General features: G+C 41.6%; 1 protein-coding gene across 12 annotated transcripts in view; it reads left to right on the top strand.

Annotated features, from left to right (window-relative positions):
- Pign (phosphatidylinositol glycan anchor biosynthesis, class N) overlaps nucleotides 1-6,049 on the top strand; it is a 130,856-nt gene extending 124,807 nt beyond the window's left edge. For 11 of the 12 annotated variants that reach the window (XM_087581099.1, XM_087581095.1, XM_087581096.1 and 8 more), the window contains 1 exon segment: nucleotides 2,031-6,049. In XM_087581099.1, the coding sequence (XP_087437225.1) occupies nucleotides 2,031-2,154 (124 nt within the window). In that variant the 3' untranslated portion in view covers nucleotides 2,155-6,049. 12 annotated transcript variants of the gene reach the window in all.
- Nucleotides 6,050-20,165: the final 14,116 nt, after the last annotated feature.

The raw sequence follows: 20,165 nt of genomic DNA, 5'->3' as shown, positions 1-20,165 counted from the left end.
GATTTAAGAGTGGAAAGTTGAAAAAACCTTAGAGATAAAATACTTTGGAATCATTTGTGTGTTGGCAGAAGTTGTTAAAATCTGTGGGAATTTGAAACTGGCTTGGGCCATCTTTGGCCATAGAGCTATATATACTGAGGCCAAGCCATTTGCATGAGGAACCAGGAGGATAAACAGAAGTCCACCTGAGGGATGGTTCCAGTGCCAAGGGGGCATAAAGAAGCTGCAGGATTTCCAGCAGGGACAAGATTGCAGAGGCCTAGAAGGGCTTTAAAGAACTTCAGGATTTAGCAGGCAGGTCCTAGAGGGAGCCAAGGAAACTCACAATGTACAAACCCAGGAGGCTTCTAGGAGAAAGCAGGGAGATCCAATGGGAGAAAGGCAAGGAAAGGGTCGCAGGCCCAAAAGGGCATAGAGAAGCTGCAGAGACTTTCAGGAAAGAGCTGAGAGGAGCTCTACCCAAGCAGGGACTTCTATATAGGAAGGTTTAAGGAAGAGTCAGAGCAAGCAGCTTCAAGGGGGAGGAAACTCTAGGTGGGAGCTGTAAGCATGTGTGGGAGGTGGGGAGGTCAGGATAGGGTTGCAGTAGAGGTCCAGTGGAACTTAGCAGGCAGCTCTCAGTGGAAGATGAGGGAGTTAAGGAAGAAGCTGAAGAGAGGCTATGAGGGAGCAGAGGGCGTGTCATGGTGACTAGAATTTCAATCCAAGTTTTTCCCAAGCGTACAGAAGACTTGTCTGAGAGAAAGGTTGCAAACACAAAGGAGAGATGGCCTTTTCCATGTGACGAGAGATGCATCCTGGCACACCACTGTGGCTTTTGAAGTAAAAGTAGATAAAGTAGACAGCTCTGTGGGAACATTGACCTAGTTGAGGAGGAAAGATGAGACAGATGGGTAAGCAAGTAAAGGAGAAAACTGCTGAAAAGGTAGACTGGGAGGGGTTTGAGAAAATGGGAGGATTCCAAAAGAGGGAGAGGAGTAAATATCTTAGTAAGTAGAGAATTGACCACATGATAGGGACCCAGAGGGCTTGGCAGGGAGATGCCTATGTCATGGATGCCCTGAAGTACATAAAGCTCCAGAAGCCGGAGAGCGGACACTTACTGAATAGGCAAGAGATGGACTGTTAGAGTAGGTGGAAGGAGATCACAGCTGAAGATGCTGACTCTAGAATTTGGAATCAAATGTGGTGGGTGGCAAAAGCAAACAGAAACAAACATTAAGAGAGTCAAGTCAGCAGCTTGGTTGGTTTAGAGAGGCCAAGTCTCTTGGAAAAACTCATTTACTTCAATCTCATACTTTCAGCACCAGATAAATGAAAGAGAAATAAATGAAGTAAAGGACTCCTCCTAGGTATGGTGGGGGAGGAGGTTATTACAATTAAAAGGAACAGACGTCTTTGAAAGCTCAGGGTAAACATGACCCTGAGCTGGCCCCATGTGAGGAGAAGGGGAGCAAGAAGAGGGGAGACCCAGAGAATTAGGAGAATAAAGCAGACAAAAGGGCCAGGTAAGCAAAATGGCTGGATTATATAGAGAAGGGTAACTGGGGGAAAGCAGCCCAGCTCCTCCTGGGCTGGAGGATTTAGGGTAGGGGGCATGGTATGCCAGCCACACCCTGTAACAGACAGGAACTGAGGGACACCGGGAGAACCTAGTGGCCAGGTCTACTTTGCTATGTTTAGTAGGTACTCAGTTAGCCATTTATCCTAGATGGGCTGGTTGGCCAGTGAGAACATGAGATCCTCCAGCCTTCACCTCCAGCAGGAATGTGCTGCCATGTCTGACTTGACATGGGTGCTGGGGACTCGGGTTCTCATGCTTACTTGGAAAGCACTTCATCCACGGGCCACCTCCCTAGCTCCTGGGTCTGTTTTAAATCAGTGATACCTTTTCTAATGCTATGCATTTTTTGTAATTCCATGTTTTGTACACCAAGTTAAAGATTTCTCCAATTAAGATTGAAGGAATCTTTTGCCTTTTCTCAAACCTTACCTCCTTGCCTACTCTGTGTTTCTTTTTCCTTCTGCAGCATCAGCCACTATGTGATTGTCATGTCCATGACCATCTTTCTGGTGTTTCTTAATGGCCTGGCACAATTGCTCACAACAAAGAAACTCCAACTGTGTGGCAAGCCCAAAAGCCATCTCATGTGATGTTGGTGAAGCCGTCAGTCAGCATCTGCATTCTGTTTCTCCTTCTTAAAGAAAAGTCCCACCAAGGATTCAAGAAAATGGATATTGGACCAGCAAGATGGCTCAGCTGGTAAAAGTGCTTGTTGCACAAACTGACAACCTGAGTTTGATCCCTGAAACCCACACTGGAAGGAGAAAACAGACTTTCAAAGGCTCCAACTTTGGCCTCCGAGTACATGCTGTGACACACATATACCATGTACTTGCATATATGTCATGCACATATATATCACACACATACATGTTAACACTGCAGTTTTAAGAGACGATGGATAATAATGCACAGTACGTTCTCTTCTAGAAAATGTTGCATCTGGCATTCTGGATTTACAGGTGTTCTGAAATAATAGAGCTTCCTGTTTCTTTTGGTTAACACAGAATAATGAATTCCTTATGACACTTCCAAGGGGCTTCTTTTCTCTTTGGGTATTACAGGCTAGAAATGATACTGGTATTATATGATTTTTATTGGTTTTTCTCTTGTTTGACAGCTTTTCCCAGTAATGTTTGAGGGCACCTGCAGTCCTTTGCTCCTCACTATCATCTTCATGTACCTGTGGGGGTGGTACTGATGCTCTCCAAAGTCATCCCCAAGTATGGACTGAGGGAACCACAGGTTACAACACAAACCCCAGCGTTGGCTCACTTTTGTGGTATCTGACTGCTGGAGTATATGATGAGTAAGACAGGTGAGGCTGCAATCTGGGATTCACTGAGCCTCAAGGCCAAGCTGTCTGCCATCTTTGCCATTTCTGCTCCTGCAGTATATTGGCTTGTGCCTCTAAGCTTTCACCTTTACGTTTTGTCCATTTCTGGATTATCTTCAAACTCTGGGGCACTCTGCAGCTTTCTTGGTTATTGTTTCAGTATCACTCCCCAAATCAAAGGCTGTAGTTTCCTAACAGTATCATAAAGATTCAAATCAAATTGCTACTCTTTTTTTTTTTAATCTTTATTAACTTGAGTATTTCTTATTTACATTTCGATTGTTATTCCCCTTCCTGGTTTCCAGGCCAACATCCTCAAATTGCTACTCTTTTGTCTTGATATTCTAGCCAGACCAAAGGCCAGCCATCCCATTGGATTGAGCATTTTTCCCTTTGTATATTCCAGTGTATGAAGCAATTTGAATAATTTTTATTTGGGTTTTCCATAAATTGACCATACAGTATAGAGTTGCCTATAGAATACTTGAAGTACTTGACTGATATTTTGCTGGTATATATCCGATTTAAAAGATAGTTGCTTTTGATTCGTTATATCATTCTAGTCAACACTGATGAACAAAAAGCTCTTTACAAGTTATTAAATTTTTCAAATTGGTAGATGTATCTAGAAGAGTAAGCTCAGATAAGCAAAATATACTTTATTTTCTACTTATAAGGCAGGAAACGCACTGTACTGCATTTAACAAGAAGTACCAGTCCTAACACAGGCCTTACCATCACTGTGGAGCAGTCTGTGGCAGCTCCAAGGATCTGCTGCAGCAATGCTCACATGGGCAGAACCAGGACCCAGCTACCTTCCTAGACCCTCAGGTGGCTTCTGATCCCACTGTATGAACACTTACCATTTAACTTGTACAATTTAATTCACAGTCCTCTTCTACAGTGGAATCAGTGCATTGTTAGGGGTTAATTTTAAGTAAGTGTGTGTGTGTGTGTGTGTGTGTGTGTGTGTGTGTGTGTGTGTGTGTGTGTGTGTGAACATGTGAGCACAGGTGTCCTCAGAGTCCATAAGAGGGTATTGGATCCCTGAAGCTGTAGTTAACAGGTTGTGAGGTTGTGAGATGCATAACATGGGTGCTAAGACCCAAACTCAGGTCCTCTGCATGAATAGTATTTACTTTTTAAGTACTGAGACATCTCTCCAACTTCATAATTGATGTTTTCAGGCCAACATCAGAAAAGGTCCTTGTATTTTAAATTGTGTTCTCCAAAGTACTTTCTGACCTCTGGGTTGCTGCTTCCAGTCTGTAGAAGGCACTGCTTCTGCACCTGTGGTGCTCCCTGCTGTGCTCAGCCTGACACATTCGCTGGGGTTGTACCCTTCGTCTGGTACAGGGTTTCTCATAACTTACATTTTTACATTGAATAGCAGAATTAAATGATATTTAGGCAACATTTTTATTTTTTAAGGCATTTTTTTCCATTTTCTTAACATTATACTAGGTTTCAAAATGAAAACCTATGAAATATGCCAGTCAGCATTGTTTAAATTAGGAAGCGTTTTAGGGAAGTGGGCATAAACTGGGCATGGTGCCAGATATCTGTAATTCCAGAACTAGGGAGGTTTAGCAGGAGTTCATGAGTTGAAGGCCATAGAAAATTAGACAACATCCTGTCCCTGCTTCTAAAACCCTGTGTTAAAAAGGATTAAAGTAGGTATCTCAAGGTGAAAAAAATTAAAATATCGAATGAAGATGAAAAACATACTGTTATATGAATCATGAATGAATCTTTGCTATTGACTGTAATGGTTATAATTTGCCAATAAATTCTTTGTATTTTATTATTTAGTGTATAAAGTCTTAGAACACAAAGTGCTTTCTTACATTAGAAAATTTTGTTACAAGCCGGATGTGGTGGCACAGGCCTGTCTTTAGTCTCAGAAGTTTAGAAAGCTGAAGAGGAGGATCACACGTTCAGAGTCAGCATAGACAACACATGTTACGGGAGGCCCTATGTTAGGTAACAGTGATGGCTTAGGGGACTGTTGTAATGGCTGTATGTAAAGAGTGGTGTAACCTAATTATCAGGGAACTGAACTAGAAAGTGACTCATTAGTTACAGTGTGGCTTCTCAAGAAGACTCATTCCAGATTTCATGCTACTTACACATCAGGCCTCCTCCCTGCCACCCCCTGCACGCTTACATACTGTTAGCAGTCAGGGCTTCCTTTCTTCTTCCTTTTGAAAGTACTTCTAATGCTAGTAGTTCAGCAGGCAGTGAAGTGCTGCACGGTCCTGCCTCTAGAGAGGGGCAGCAGCTAAGTGTTCCCTTCTCCTTGTGGGAGCCGAGTGAACCTTTAGACCCTTTAGATGCCATCTCATCAGGAAGCTAGAGAGAAGGACACTGCACCAACTCAGTAATGGAGAGTTCCCATGTCTCACTAGTGCTCAGGAGCCTTTAAGAGACCAAAGGTAACTTGGCCAGGGCTCTCCTTTCCTCAGTAGTTCATTATCCAATGGTGCCCTCGTCCTCTCTAACATGCTTCAAAGTGCATAAGATTGTTGTGCTGGGTACTTTCAGTTCCTGGTAATGTCATGGTAGCATTTCCCATTTCTGTCCTGGTATAATGTATAACAATAGATTTTGTTGAAGTGTAATTCTATAAAGAAATAAAAATATTTGAGATGTATCGTCACTAATTTTCTCTAGTACACTAAAATAGACTGTTAATGGACTCACCATTAGAATTTTATTATTTATGTGCACAAGCAGGGTTTTGAGAATTATTTCAAAGCATCAGATGTTGATAAATATATGATAGTAAAAGGGTTCCTTCCTGAGGCGTTTGGGAAACATCTAGGTTAGAAAGGTTTAGAGGTGCATTTATTTCATCTGATAGTTAGTGAGATTGATTTATGCATGATGCCACAGCTTCCATATGCCTGGCAGCAGAGTATTTTCTCCATCCTGATGGGTAGGACTTTTCCACACAATTTTTACAAATGGGTGTTTTATATTTAATTGAAACTTTTCCTGGCAACTGGTAAAGTGTGTTTATTATAACTGTTGAACTGGGAAAACTTGAGAACACACTGGGGATTTTACCTGTATATCACTGTCTGTCTCTGTTGGACTTTCTTCTCTTTTGCATCCTTATCCTGAAAAAGTAAAATCACAACTCTCAACTTGTTTCTTGTGGTTACTAGTGAAATGTTTTAGTACAACTTTGTTCAAAAATTTGAAAACAAGTCAAGGTAGCTTGGATCCCAGCATGGGTGGGAAAGGGGACCATGCAGCCCCAACCAGCTCTCTGAGGAGCTATTGGAGTATGATGGCTGCTCTGGCAGGGACAGTCTGTTTTCTTCTGTGACCTGGGCCCTGAGAAGCCACTCATATTCATGTAGATGGTTGCTATACCTATGGAATACAGGCAGCACTAATGGGCATGGTGAGTATTTAATTAAAAAAAAAAAAACACGAAAAAAGCTCACAAAGGTGGGAGAGAAATGTGAGGGGGCAGATGGCAGGTTTTTTTTTTTTTTAAACATACGCATATATGAATATTAAAATATTTTATGAGAACACAATGAAAATATTAGTTTGTCTAGATTTCTTAAAATGACTAAATTTTTGAATTATTACTCTTAGGTGAACAGGTGAGTTCTTTTTATGCAATGATTTAATTAGATTGACTTGCATCATCTACCAACAAGTAGCAATGCTTCCACGATATTTCCTTGGATCCTGATCTGATTATGTAGCCAAAACTGGTCTCAGAGTGATCCTGTGCCTCGTTTCTGAGTGTAGCATTGCAGGTGTGTGCCACTGTGCCATTGAAGTTCTTTTTAGTCTAATGTGTTCAGTGGATTTGGATAATGTTATTGACAAAGATCACTGTCAGTCCTTACAGATACTTTTACCATCGATGTGTTAATCTTCATAGGATAGCTAAGAATATGTGATCGGTGTTTTAATGGGTCCTGTGCTTGCTGAAGAGAAATAATGTCTTTCAAGTTTGAAATTAGAAAAATCAAACTCATTTTCTTGATGTGCCTTAGTTTATTTTTGTTCTATCCTGAAAATTATTGTAATAGGTTGTAGCTTATAAGCCAGACCTTTTTTGTACCACTTTGGCCAGGTGATTGAGGTTAGATCAACAGTGGAAGTGGTAATGACAGTAGGCACATTGGGCATGCCATCATGAAATTGACACCTTCCTCTTGACAGTTCACAACCTCTGTTAAATCATAAGGAATAATGGACATGTCTCAATTTAGGAAGAGTTACAGAATATTCTACAAAAACCTGATGGCTTAGTCTTCAAAACTAAAGGTTATCAAAAATGAGAAAAGTCTAAGAAGCTACCAGCAGCAGGAAGAATCTAAGAAGACATGACTACTAAATGGTCTCCTGGATAGGATGCTGAAGAAGAAAGAACTAAGAAAGTCTGAATATCATGCAGTTAATACAATATCAACCTATATTGTTAACTGTGAGAAATGCACCTACTGATGTAAGGTGTTAAGTAGAAACTGATTGAAGGGCTGTGTAGGAACTCTACACCGTTCTTACACATTTTCTATGAAATTTTGAAAATAAAAAATATTAAAATGTTTACTCTCTTCACAAATAACTTTACAATGTATGTTGCTTGTTAGATATAAGGTGGGATACTTCATGTGCTCTGTGGTTTCTCTTTTTCCTATTTCTCCATCTCCTCGCTTGCCTTTTGCTCAGCTGCCAGCACTCAGGCCATTTAGGCATCTATACTAATGTGGTTTCTTTTTATTTGTATAAATTGGTGTGCAGCATGGTTTTGCAGTAGGCAGCTGTGCTCTTGCTCAATGTTCTCTTCTTGGGACAGCTGTCGGCACCCTGAGCCGGATATCTTTGAAGAACTAAATGAGTTGGTTTGCTTGTCTCTTCCCACAGTTGACTGATTTACTAGTGCACATCTGACTCAGGCCAGGCCTATTTCAGTCATTTGCAAGATTTTTGAGCTAGAACGATGAAATTGTGTGTTTGAGTGTGCGTGTACTCAAGTCTATAAACTGTATCCAAGCATTCATGGAGGCTAAAGGTTGACCTCAGGTGTCTTTCTTCTGGAGCTGCCCACCTTACTGGGAGAGACAGGTCTCTTCTTGGCCTAGAACTTATTTAGTAGGCTAGACTGGCTAGCTGCTAAGCTCATGAGTATTAAGGATTTAACTGTGGTCTTCATGATTGTGTGGCAAACACTTTATAAACTGGGCACAATCTCCCAAGCTCCTTGGAACTGAAAAAAAAATTCAGATACGAGACCCTGTGAGAGAGAGACCCAACCGCCTGGTCAGGTGGGCACTCCGGAGGCTGCAGAGCGGAAGAGACCACCAACACTGATCACCCCTGCCCACATCCCTGGCCCAAGAGGAAACTGTATAAGGCCTCTGGGCTCCCGTGGGGGAGGGCCCAGGAGCGGCAGGACCCCTGTGCCTGAGACACCACCAGAACCAGAAGGAAACAGACCGGATAAACAGTTCTCTGCACCCAAATCCCATGGGAGGGAGAGCTGAACCTTCAGAGAGGCAGACAAGCCTGGGAAACCAGAAGAGACTGCTCTCTGCACACACATCTCGGATGCCAGAGGAAAAAGCCAAAGACCATCTGGAACCCTGGTGCACTGAAGCTCCCGGAAGGGGCGGCACAGGTCTTCCTGGTTGCTGCCGCTGCAGAGAGCCCGTGGGTAGCACCCCACGAGCGAACTTGAGCCTCGGGACCACAGGCAAGACCAACTTTTCTGCTGCAAGAAAGCTGCCGGGTGAACTCAAGACACAGGCCCACAGGAAGAGCTGAAGACCTGTAGAGAGGAAAAACCACACGCTGGAAAGCAGAACACTCTGTCCCCATAACTGACTGAAAGAGAGGAAAACAGGTCTACAGCACTCCTGACACACAGGCTTATAGGACAGTCTAGCCACTGTCAGAAATAGCAGAACAAAGTAACACTAGAGATAATCTGATGGCGAGAGGCAAGCGCAGGACCCAAGCAACAGAAACCAAGACTACATGCCATCATCGGAGCCCAATTCTCCCACCAAAACAAACATGGAATATTCAAACACACCAGAAAAGCAAGATCTAGTTTCAAAATCATATTTGATCATGATGCTGGAGGACTTCAAGAAAGACATGAACACACTTAGGGAAACACAGAAAAACATTAATAAACAAGTAGAAGCCTACAGAGAGGAATCGCAAAAATCCCTGAAAGAATTCCAGGAAAACACAATCAAACAGTTGAAGGAATTAAAAATGGAAAGAGAAGCAATCAAGAAAGAACACATGGAAACAACCCTGGATATAGAAAACCAAAAGAAGAGACAAGGAGCTGTAGATACAAGCTTCACCAACAGAATACAAGAGATGGAAGAGAGAATCTCAGGAGCAGAAGATTCCATAGAAATCATTGACTCAACTGTCAAAGATAATGTAAAGCGGAAAAAGCTACTGGTCCAAAACATACAGGAAATCCAGGACTCAATGAGAAGATCAAACCTAAGGATAATAGGTATAGAAGAGAGTGAAGACTCCCAGCTCAAAGGACCAGTAAATATCTTCAACAAAATCATAGAAGAAAACTTCCCTAACCTAAAAAAAGAGATACCCATAGACATACAAGAAGCCTACAGAACTCCAAATAGATTGGACCAGAAAAGAAACACCTCCCGTCACATAATTGTCAAAACACCAAACGCACAAAATAAAGAAAGAATATTAAAAGCAGTAAGGGAAAAAGGTCAAGTAACATATAAAGGCAGACCTATCAGAATCACACCAGACTTCTCGCCAGAAACTATGAAGGCCAGAAGATCCTGGACTGATGTTATACAGACCCTAAGAGAACACAAATGCCAGCCCAGGTTACTGTATCCAGCAAAACTCTCAATTAACATTGATGGAGAAACCAAGATATTCCATGACAAAACCAAATTTACACAATATCTTTCCACAAATCCAGCACTACAAAGGATAATAAAGGGTAAAGCCCAACATAAGGAGGCAAGCTATACCCTAGAAGAAGCAAGAAACTAATCGTCTTGGCAACAAAACAAAGAGAATGAAAGCACACAAACATAACCTCACATCCAAATATGAATATAACGGGAAGCAATAATCACTATTCCTTAATATCTCTCAATATCAATGGCCTCAACTCCCCAATAAAAAGACATAGATTAACAAACTGGATACGCAACGAGGACCCTGCATTCTGCTGCCTACAGGAAACACACCTCAGAGACAAAGACAGACACTACCTCAGAGTGAAAGGCTGGAAAACAACTTTCCAAGCAAATGGTCAGAAGAAGCAAGCTGGAGTAGCCATTCTAATATCAAATAAAATCAATTTCCAACTAAAAGTCATCAAAAAAGATAAGGAAGGACACTTCATATTCATCAAAGGAAAAATCCACCAAGATGAACTCTCAATCCTAAATATCTATGCCCCAAATACAAGGGCACCTACATACGTAAAAGAAACCTTACTAAAGCTCAAAGCACACATTGCACCTCACACAATAATAGTGGGAGATTTCAACACACCACTCTCATCAATGGACAGATCATGGAAACAGAAATTAAACAGTGATGTCGACAGACTAAGAGAAGTCATGAGCCAAATGGACTTAACGGATATTTATAGAACATTCTATCCTAAAGCAAAAGGATATACCTTCTTCTCAGCTCCTCATGGTACTTTCTCCAAAATTGACCATATAATTGGTCAAAAAACGGGCCTCAACAGGTACAGAAAGATAGAAATAATCCCATACGTGCTATCGGACCACCACGGCCTAAAACTGGTCTTCAATAACAATAAGGGAAGAATGCCCACATATACGTGGAAATTGAACAATGCTCTACTCAATGATAACCTGGTCAAGGAAGAAATAAAGAAAGAAATTAAAAACTTTTTAGAATTTAATGAAAATGAAGATACAACATACCCAAACTTATGGGACACAATGAAAGCTGTGCTAAGAGGAAAACTCATAGCGCTGAGTGCCTGCAGAAAGAAACAGGAAAGAGCATATGTCAGCAGCTTGACAGCACACCTAAAAGCTCTAGAACAAAAAGAAGCAAATACACCCAGGAGGAGTAGAAGGCAGGAAATAATCAAACTCAGAGCTGAAATCAACCAAGTAGAAACAAAAAGGACCATAGAAAGAATCAACAGAACCAAAAGTTGGTTCTTTGAGAAAATCAACAAGATAGATAAACCCTTAGCCAGACTAACGAGAGGACACAGAGAGTGCGTCCAAATTAACAAAATCAGAAATGAAAAGGGAGACATAACTACAGATTCAGAGGAAATTCAAAAAATCATCAGATCTTACTATAAAAACCTATATTCAACAAAACTTGAAAATCTTCAGGAAATGGACAATTTCCTAGACAGATACCAGGTACCGAAGTTAAATCAGGAACAGATAAACCAGTTAAACAACCCCATAACTCCTAAGGAAATAGAAGCAGTCATTAAAGGTCTCCCAACCAAAAAGAGCCCAGGTCCAGACGGGTTTAGTGCAGAATTCTATCAAACCTTCATAGAAGACCTCATACCAATATTATCCAAACTATTCCACAAAATTGAAACAGATGGATCACTACCGAATACCTTCTACGAAGCCACAATTACTCTTATACCTAAACCACACAAAGACACAACAAAGAAAGAGAACTTCAGACCAATTTCCCTTAGGAATATCGATGCAAAAATACTCAATAAAATTCTGGCAAACCGAATTCAAGAGCACATCAAAACAATCATCCACCATGATCAAGTAGGCTTCATCCCAGGCATGCAGGGATGGTTTAATATACGGAAAACCATCAACGTGATCCATTATATAAACAAACTGAAAGAACAGAACCACATGATCATTTCATTAGATGCTGAGAAAGCATTTGACAAAATTCAACACCCCTTCATGATAAAAGTCCTGGAAAGAATAGGAATTCAAGGCCCATGCCTAAACATAGTAAAAGCCCTATACAGCAAACCAGTTGCTAACATTAAACTAAATGGAGAGAAACTTGAAGCAATCCCACTAAAATCAGGGACTAGACAAGGCTGCCCACTCTCTCCCTACTTATTCAATATAGTTCTTGAAGTTCTAGCCAGAGCAATCAGACAACAAAAGGAGATCAAGGGGATACAGATAGGAAAAGAAGAGGTCAAAATATCACTATTTGCAGATGACATGATAGTATATTTAAGTGATCCCAAAAGTTCCACCAGAGAACTACTAAAGCTGATAAACAACTTCAGCAAAGTGGCTGGATATAAAATTAACTCAAATAAATTAGTTGCCTTCCTCTATACAAAGGAGAAACAAGCCGAGAAAGAAATTAGGGAAACGACACCCTTCATAATAGACCCAAATAATATAAAGTACCTCGGTGTGACTTTAACCAAGCAAGTAAAAGATCTGTACAATAAGAACTTCAAGACACTGAGGAAAGAAATTGAAGAAGACCTCAGAAGATGGAAAGATCTCCCATGCTCATGGATTGGCAGGATTAATTTAGTAAAAATGGCCATTTTACCAAAAGCAATCTACAGATTCAATGCAATCCCCATCAAAATACCAATCCAATTCTTCAAAGAGTTAGACAGAACAATTTGCAAATTCATCTGGAATAACAAAAAACCCAGGATAGCTAAAGCTATCCTCAACAATAAAAGGACTTCAGGGGGAATCACTATCCCTGAAGTCAAGCATTATTACAGAGCAATAATGATAAAAACTGCATGGTATTGGTACAGGGACAGACAGATAGACCAATGGAATAGAATTGAAGACCCAGAAATGAACCCACACACCTATGGTCACTTGATTTTTGACAAAGGAGCCAAAACCATCCAATGGAAAAAAGATAGCATTTTCAGCAAATGGTGCTGGTTCAACTGGAGGTCAACATGTAGAAGAATGCAGATCGATCCATGCTTATCACCCTGTACTAAGCTTAAGTCCAAGTGGATCAAGGACCTCCACATCAAACCAGACACACTCAAACTAATAGAAGAAAAACTAGGGAAGCATCTGGAACACATGGGCACTGGAAAAAATTTCCTGAACAAAACACCAATGGCTTATGCTCTAAGATCAAGAATCGACAAATGGGATCTCATAAAACTGCAAAGCTTCTGTAAGGCAAAGGACACTGTGGTTAGGACAAAACGGCAACCAACAGATTGGGAAAAGATCTTTACCAATCCTACAACAGATAGAGGCCTTATATCCAAAATATACAAAGAACTCAAGAAGTTAGACCGCAGGGAAACAAATAACCCTATTAAAAAATGGGGTTCAGAGCTAAACAAAGAATTCACAGCTGAGGAATGCCGAATGGCTGAGAAACACCTAAAGAAATGTTCAACATCTTTAGTCATAAGGGAAATGCAAATCAAAACAACCCTGAGATTTCACCTCACACCAGTGAGAATGGCTAAGATCAAAAACTCAGGTGACAGCAGATGCTGGCGAGGATGTGGAGAAAGAGGAACACTCCTCCATTGTTGGTGGGATTGCAGACTGGTAAAACCATTCTGGAAATCAGTCTGGAGTTTCCTCAGAAAATTGGACATTGAACTGCCTGAGGATCCAGCTATACCTCTCTTGGGCATATACCCAAAAGATGCCTCAACATATAAAAGAGACACGTGCTCCACTATGTTCATCGCAGCCTTATTTATAATAGCCAGAAAATGGAAAGAACCCAGATGCCCTTCAAAAGAGGAATGGATACAGAAAATGTGGTACATCTACACAATGGAATATTACTCAGCTATCAAAAACAATGAGTTTATGAAATTCGTAGGCAAATGGTTGGAACTGGAAAATATCATCCTGAGTGAGCTAACCCAATCACAGAAAGACATACATGGTATGCACTCATTGATAAGTGGCTATTAGCCCAAATGCTTGAATTACCCTAGATCCCTAGAACAAAGGAAACTCAAGACGGATGATCAAAATGTGAATGCTTCACTCCTTCTTTAAATGAGGAAAAAGAATACCCTTGGCTGGGAAGGGAGAGGCAAAGATTAAAACAGAGACTGAAAGAACACCCATTTAGAGCCTGCCCCACAGGTGGCCCATACATATACAGCCACCCAATTGGACAAGATGGATGAAGCAAAGAAGTGCAGACCGACAGGAGCCGGATGTAGATCGCTCCTGAGAGACACAGCCAGAATACAGCAAATACAGAGGCGAATGCCAGCCGCAAACCACTGAACTGAGAATAGGTCCCCCGTTGAAGGAATCAGAGAAAGAACTGGAAGAGCTTGAAGGGGCTCGAGACCCCAAAAGTACAATGTCAAGCAACTAGAGCTTCCAGGGACTAAGCCACTACCTAAAGACTATACATGGACTGACCCTGGACTCTGACCCCATAGGTAGCAATGAATATCCTAGTAAGAGCACCAGTGGAAGGGGAAGCCCTGGGTCCTGCTAAGACTGAACCCCCAGTGAACTAGACTATGGGGGGAGGGCGGCAATGGGGGGAGGGCTGGGAGGGGAACACCCATAAGGAAGGGGAGGGGGGGAGGGGGATGTTTGCCCGGAAACCGGGAAAGGGAATAACACTCGAAATGTATATAAGAAATACTCAAGTTAATAAAAAATAATAATAAAAAAAATTCAGATACAAAAATTGAGTTATTACAACTACTCTGAGGAGCCCAGCCTGGATTCCAGGCTTCTAAGATAAATGTCTCAAATCCCAAATATTCTATACAGATCCAAGATTTCGGGTTTTATATTTTGTATAAGTATGGATGAGGATATCGTCCATGAAGGTAGCAAAGGGAAAAAGTCATGGGAAGGCAGAAAAGGCAATAGGATAGAGGTAACAACAGAATTAGGGCAACTAGGGAGGAAGAAGAGGAAGGAGACCAGCTTGAGGGCATAGTGGAAAGAACCAAAAAAGGAATAAACGTATAAAAGTCCTATAATCAAGTAAAAAAAAAACTTTGTGTCTATAAGAAGAGTAATAATCTTCCCTCCTTGCTGAGTCCTCTGGAGCAAGCCGAGCTGCCCTGAGCAGCCTGCTAGCCCAAGGGGACCTCCATCCCCACCCCACGCCCCGCCCACCTCTCTGCCCATCTTCAACAGACATGTGGATCATGAACCATACAGGTAAGCAGAGATACTCAAACAAATTCAGTCGTACCAAAAATACTAGAAGGAAAACTCTAACCCACGGAGAATAGATAACTACATCCAAGGAAACACAAGAAATAAGTTAATTCCATACCAGCAAAAACAAGGGAAGCATTCATGTGCATACACCTCCAACATGAAAATAATAGGAAATAACAATCACTGGTCACTAATATCTCTCAAAATCAATGGACTCAATTCCCCAATAACAAGACACTGTTAACAGGGAAAGCAGGATCCATCATTCTGATGCATACAAGAAACAGCTCAGCAATAAAGATAGACATTACCTCAGAGTAAAGGACTGGAGAGATTTTTCTTAGCAAATGGATGCAAGAAGCAAGCTGGAGTAGTCATTCTAATATCTAATAGACTTTGAACCAAAATTAATCAAAAGAGATGGAAAGATGCTTCATACTCATCAAAGGAAAAACCTACCAAGATATCTCATTTCCGTACTTCTATGCCCCAAACACAAGAGCAGTCACATTTGTAAAAGGAACATTGCTAAAGCTTAAATTACACATTGAACCCCACACATTAATAGTGGGATACTTCAACTCCCCACTCACCAATTGACAGATCATGCAGACAAAAACTAAACAAAGAAATAATGAAACTAACAGACACAATAAGTCAAATAGACCCAACAGACCTAATAAACCCACTTGAAACCAAAGTCATATAATGGGGAAAAAAGAAAGCATATTCAGCAATTGGTGCTAGTCTAATGATGTCTGCATATATAAGAATGCAAATAGATCCATATTTATTACCCTGCAGAAAACTGCAAGGACCTTGAAACCAGATAAACTAAGTCTCATAGAAGAGAAATTAGGAAATATACTTGATCGAATTGGTACAGGAAACAATTTCCTGAACAGAATACCAATGGCTCAGACTCAAACAATTGACAAATGAAACTTCCTGAAACTGCAAAGCTTCTTCCTGTAAAGCAAAGACACTGTCAATAGGACAAAACATCAGCTTACAGATTTGGAAAAGATTTTCACCAACCCTACATCTGAGAGAGGACTAATACCCAAAGTAAAGAACTCAGGAAGTTAAACACCAATAACCCAATTAAAAAATGGAATACAGATGTAAACAGAACTCTTGACAGAGGATTTTGGAATGGGTGTGAAGCACTTAAATAAATAAAGTCCTTAGTCATCATGGAAATGCAAATCAAAACAACTCTAAGGTTTCATCTACACCCATCAGAATGGCTAAGATAAAACTCAAGAGGCAGCGTATGCTGGCAAGAATGTGGAGAAAGAGAAATAATCCTCCATTGCTGGTGGGAGTGCAAACTTGTGTAACCGCTGTGGAAATCAATTTGGCAGTTTCTCAGAAAACTGGGAATAGTTCTTGCTCAAGGCTCAGCTATACCACTGCTGAGCATATACCCGAAAAATGTTCCACCATCCCACAAGGACACTTACTCAACTTTTTCATAGCAGCTTTATTCGTAATAGCCAGCAACTAGAAACAACCTATATGTCCCTCAAGTGAAGAATTGATCAAGAAAATGTGATACATCTACACAATGAAATGCTATTCAGCTATTAAGAACGAAGTTATCATGAATTTTGCAGATAAATGGATGGATCTTGAAAATACCATCCTGATTGAGGTAACCCAGTCCCAAAAGGACATACATGGTATGTAATCACTTTTAAGTGGACATTAGCCATAAATTACAATACAACCATGCTACACTCCACAGACTGAAAGAAGCTAAACAAGAAGACCCAAGTGAATCTCACTTAGAAAGGGGAATAAAATAGTCATAAGAGGCAGATGGAGGGAAGGACCTGGTGGGAGAGGGGATGGGAATGGCCTGCAGGGGTTCAAGATCAGGTGTGGGAAGGGACAGGAAAGATAGCTAGATGGCCGTGAGAATGAATGGAAATCTGCAAATGATGGGGGTGGAGAGGTGGGAGGCATCTCCAGGTTCAGACATAGATCTGGGGTATGGGAGGTACCTAAGAATCAATGGAAGTGACCTTAGTTGTGACTCACAGCATTAAGTATATGGAACCTGAAGAGGCCACCTGCTGTAGCCAGACAGGAACCTAGGTGGAGCCATAGGGACACCAACCCACCCACAAAACTTTAGAGCCAAAATTCAACCCTGTCTACAAGAAAATGCTGGGATGGGGAATGGAGCAGAAACTGGGGGAATGAACACCCTGTAACCAACATAACTTGAAATTCATCCCATGGGCAAGGACTAATCCCTGACACTGTTAATGATACTCTGTGCTGGCAGACAGGAGTCTAGCATGGTTGTCCTCTAATAGGCTCCACCCAGAAGTTGATTCAGACAGATACAGACACCCACATCCAGACAGTGGATGGATCTTGAGGACTCCTATAGAAGAACAGGAGGAAGACTTGGGTCCACAAAGGGGGAAGGAACTCCACAGGAAGACCAACAGAGTCAATTAACCTGAACTCTTGGGGCTCTCAGAGATTTAACCACCATCCAAAGAATATCATGGACTAAAACTAGCCCCCTGCACATATGTAGCAGATGTGCATCTTGGTCTTCATGTAGGTCCCACACAACTAGAGTTAACGCTATCCCAAAAGCTGTTGCCCATCTATGTGATATGTTCTTCTAACTGAGCTTCTTTATCTGGCCTCAATGGGAGAAGATGCACCTATCTCCATAGATCTGATGTGCCAGGATGGGGGTGGGGATATCTAGGGGGCACCCCACCCACTCAGAGGAGAAGGGGAGGGGGACATGGAAGGGTGGTAGGAGGGGTGACTGGAAGGGGGCAGTAAATGGGATGTGCAGTATATAAATAAATAGGTATAAATAAAATACATACATACACATACACATAGACATACTTACATATATGAAGTGTCATATCCAATTCCATCTTGCATTGTCAATGATTCACTGGCCAGAGACAATGGGGTGATTTTTTTACAACTTTTTGGAGATCCCTGTGGAGTTGTTGGATCTTATCTTTTATAATGTTGGTTGGTTAACATAAAGGTGGCATTCCTCCCCAAAGACAAAGACCCACCTGTCTCAGCTATTAGTAAATCTACCTGATATGCAGAAGTTACTCTCTGAAACAAGAGATAATTTGACAAGAAAGGGGGATCATTATCATCTAAAAGGTGTGAATTAGGGTTGTGAGGACCTATAAGGAACTTTGGACTGCTTCCTTTACCATGTCTATACCTAGGAGTTAAGAGAGTGGAATGTGTAGGCATGCTCTGTATTTTGATTATGTCTGATGGATGGCTATGATAAATGCAACAATAAAGTTAACCAGTGACCCCTCTGTCCTATCTGGGGTGTTATGGAGTACTTAGAATATAAACTTTTGTTTGTTTGTTTATTGTTTTGATTTTGAAAGACCAGGAAAAATTCAGACCCCCTAGCAAACAGAGTAGAGCCAAAAATGTAGGTCAGCCAGTTTAGTGACTCTGTTCCAGGAACTTGCTGACCATAAAAGTTAGATGAAAATCTTGAGAACAATCTTGAGAAACAGGGAGTTTTCCCTTGTGATTTTTCACTGGTATTCTCAACATTTTCCAATGACACCCTCCCTTCCCGCTTGGGTTGTGGTTTCTTCCTTTAAATACCCCTTCTCTCAGCTACTCGGGGTCGAACTCCTCTACCCCTGTGTGGGATATGAGTCTCGACCCCAGCGTGCTGGTTCCTGTCATTCCTATCAATAAACCTCGTGTGATTACAGCAAGGACGGTCTCTCGTGAGTTCTTGGGAGGTCGCATCATCCCAAGACTTGAGTGAAGGTCTCCCCACTTTGGGGGTCTTTCAGTTTGTTTTTTGTTTTTGGATCATTTGTACAGTGACAGAAATTGATCACTGAAAATTGAGCACACCAATTTTGGCTATTTGAACTGTACTGATGCCCAGCTGTTTGTGGTAATAGAATGGGGCTTTAATAAAATCTGAGTCGGTGGAGGAAGCAAGAAAGGGTCACAAAACAACTTTTTTGGAGGGAGTTTCTATATGCTCCAAGTGGGAGCTGAGAGACAAAGAAACCAGGAGGACATGGAGAAGCTGTGAGACTTCCAGGACAGAGCTGAGAGAAATGAGAGACAAGGCCACAGAGGCCCAGAGGGCTTCAGGAAGCTGGAGGGTTTAGCAGGCAGCTCCTAGGGGAAGAAGGAAAGGAAACAGAGGGTTTCAATAGAGGGAGAGAAGCAAGTGTTTTAATAACTAAAAAGTTGCCCATATGGTGAGGCTGAGAGACCAAACTTTTTGGTTCAGACTCCATCTTAGAAAGCCTGACCTAAGTTTAAATTCAAATAAACTAACAGGCCAGTACCTAGTTCCAGTTTCCAGGCTACCTCCAAATAAGACCTGCATTTCCAGGTTATTCCCCACAACAAATCCAGTGTCTAGCACCAGTTTCCAGGTTATTCCCCAACAAATCCACACCTCCAGGTTACAAGCCTGCTCCCCTGGCACTTCACTTCCTACAACTACCAATCAGGAGGAAAGCAGAAGTTAAGTGTATGGTTTGGCTCCCAGCACCAGCCAATTATGCTAAAGGCCACAGTAGTCCTGCCCCCAGTTAGATGCTTGCCAGGCTAGAGACACTCACCCCTCGTTGCTATAAAACCTTGCCCTGTGGGTCAGCAGTGAGTCAAGGCCAAGCTCGAGCTTGTAAAAAGACCCTGGTGTGATTGCATCTTATTGGCTCCTGATTGGTCTTTTGGGGTTCACGAACAGTTCCTCGATACTTCAAGGCTTTGGAGAGCAAAGTAGGCTCCAAAAGTCAGTGACAGGTTACTTACCAAGTAGGCTAGGAGAGACAAAGTTTAGAGCAGGTGGAGGGAAGAAATTGCTGGTGAGGCAGACTCTAGAATTTGTAACCCAATATGATAGATGTCAGAAGCCAGCAGAATCAAATGATCTATATATACTTTAAGAGTCAAGTCAATACCTTGAGTCAGTTTGAAATGTTGGGACATGGCATGGCTAAAAGGTAAGCATAGCATCCTTTATTAATGCTACCTAAAGAGAGACAACTCTGAAAGGGGCAGTTTTGGAGACTCATGTATTTTAAGAGATGGTATAGATAGTGTGATG

Source organism: Rattus norvegicus, chromosome 13, assembly GCF_021556685.1.
Source record: "Rattus norvegicus strain SHRSP/BbbUtx chromosome 13, alternate assembly SHRSP_T2T, whole genome shotgun sequence".
In the NCBI taxonomy this organism is placed as follows: Eukaryota; Metazoa; Chordata; class Mammalia; order Rodentia; family Muridae; genus Rattus; species Rattus norvegicus.
The sequence above is the reverse complement of the archived record's forward strand: the minus strand, read 5'-3'. Positions and strand labels throughout refer to the sequence as shown.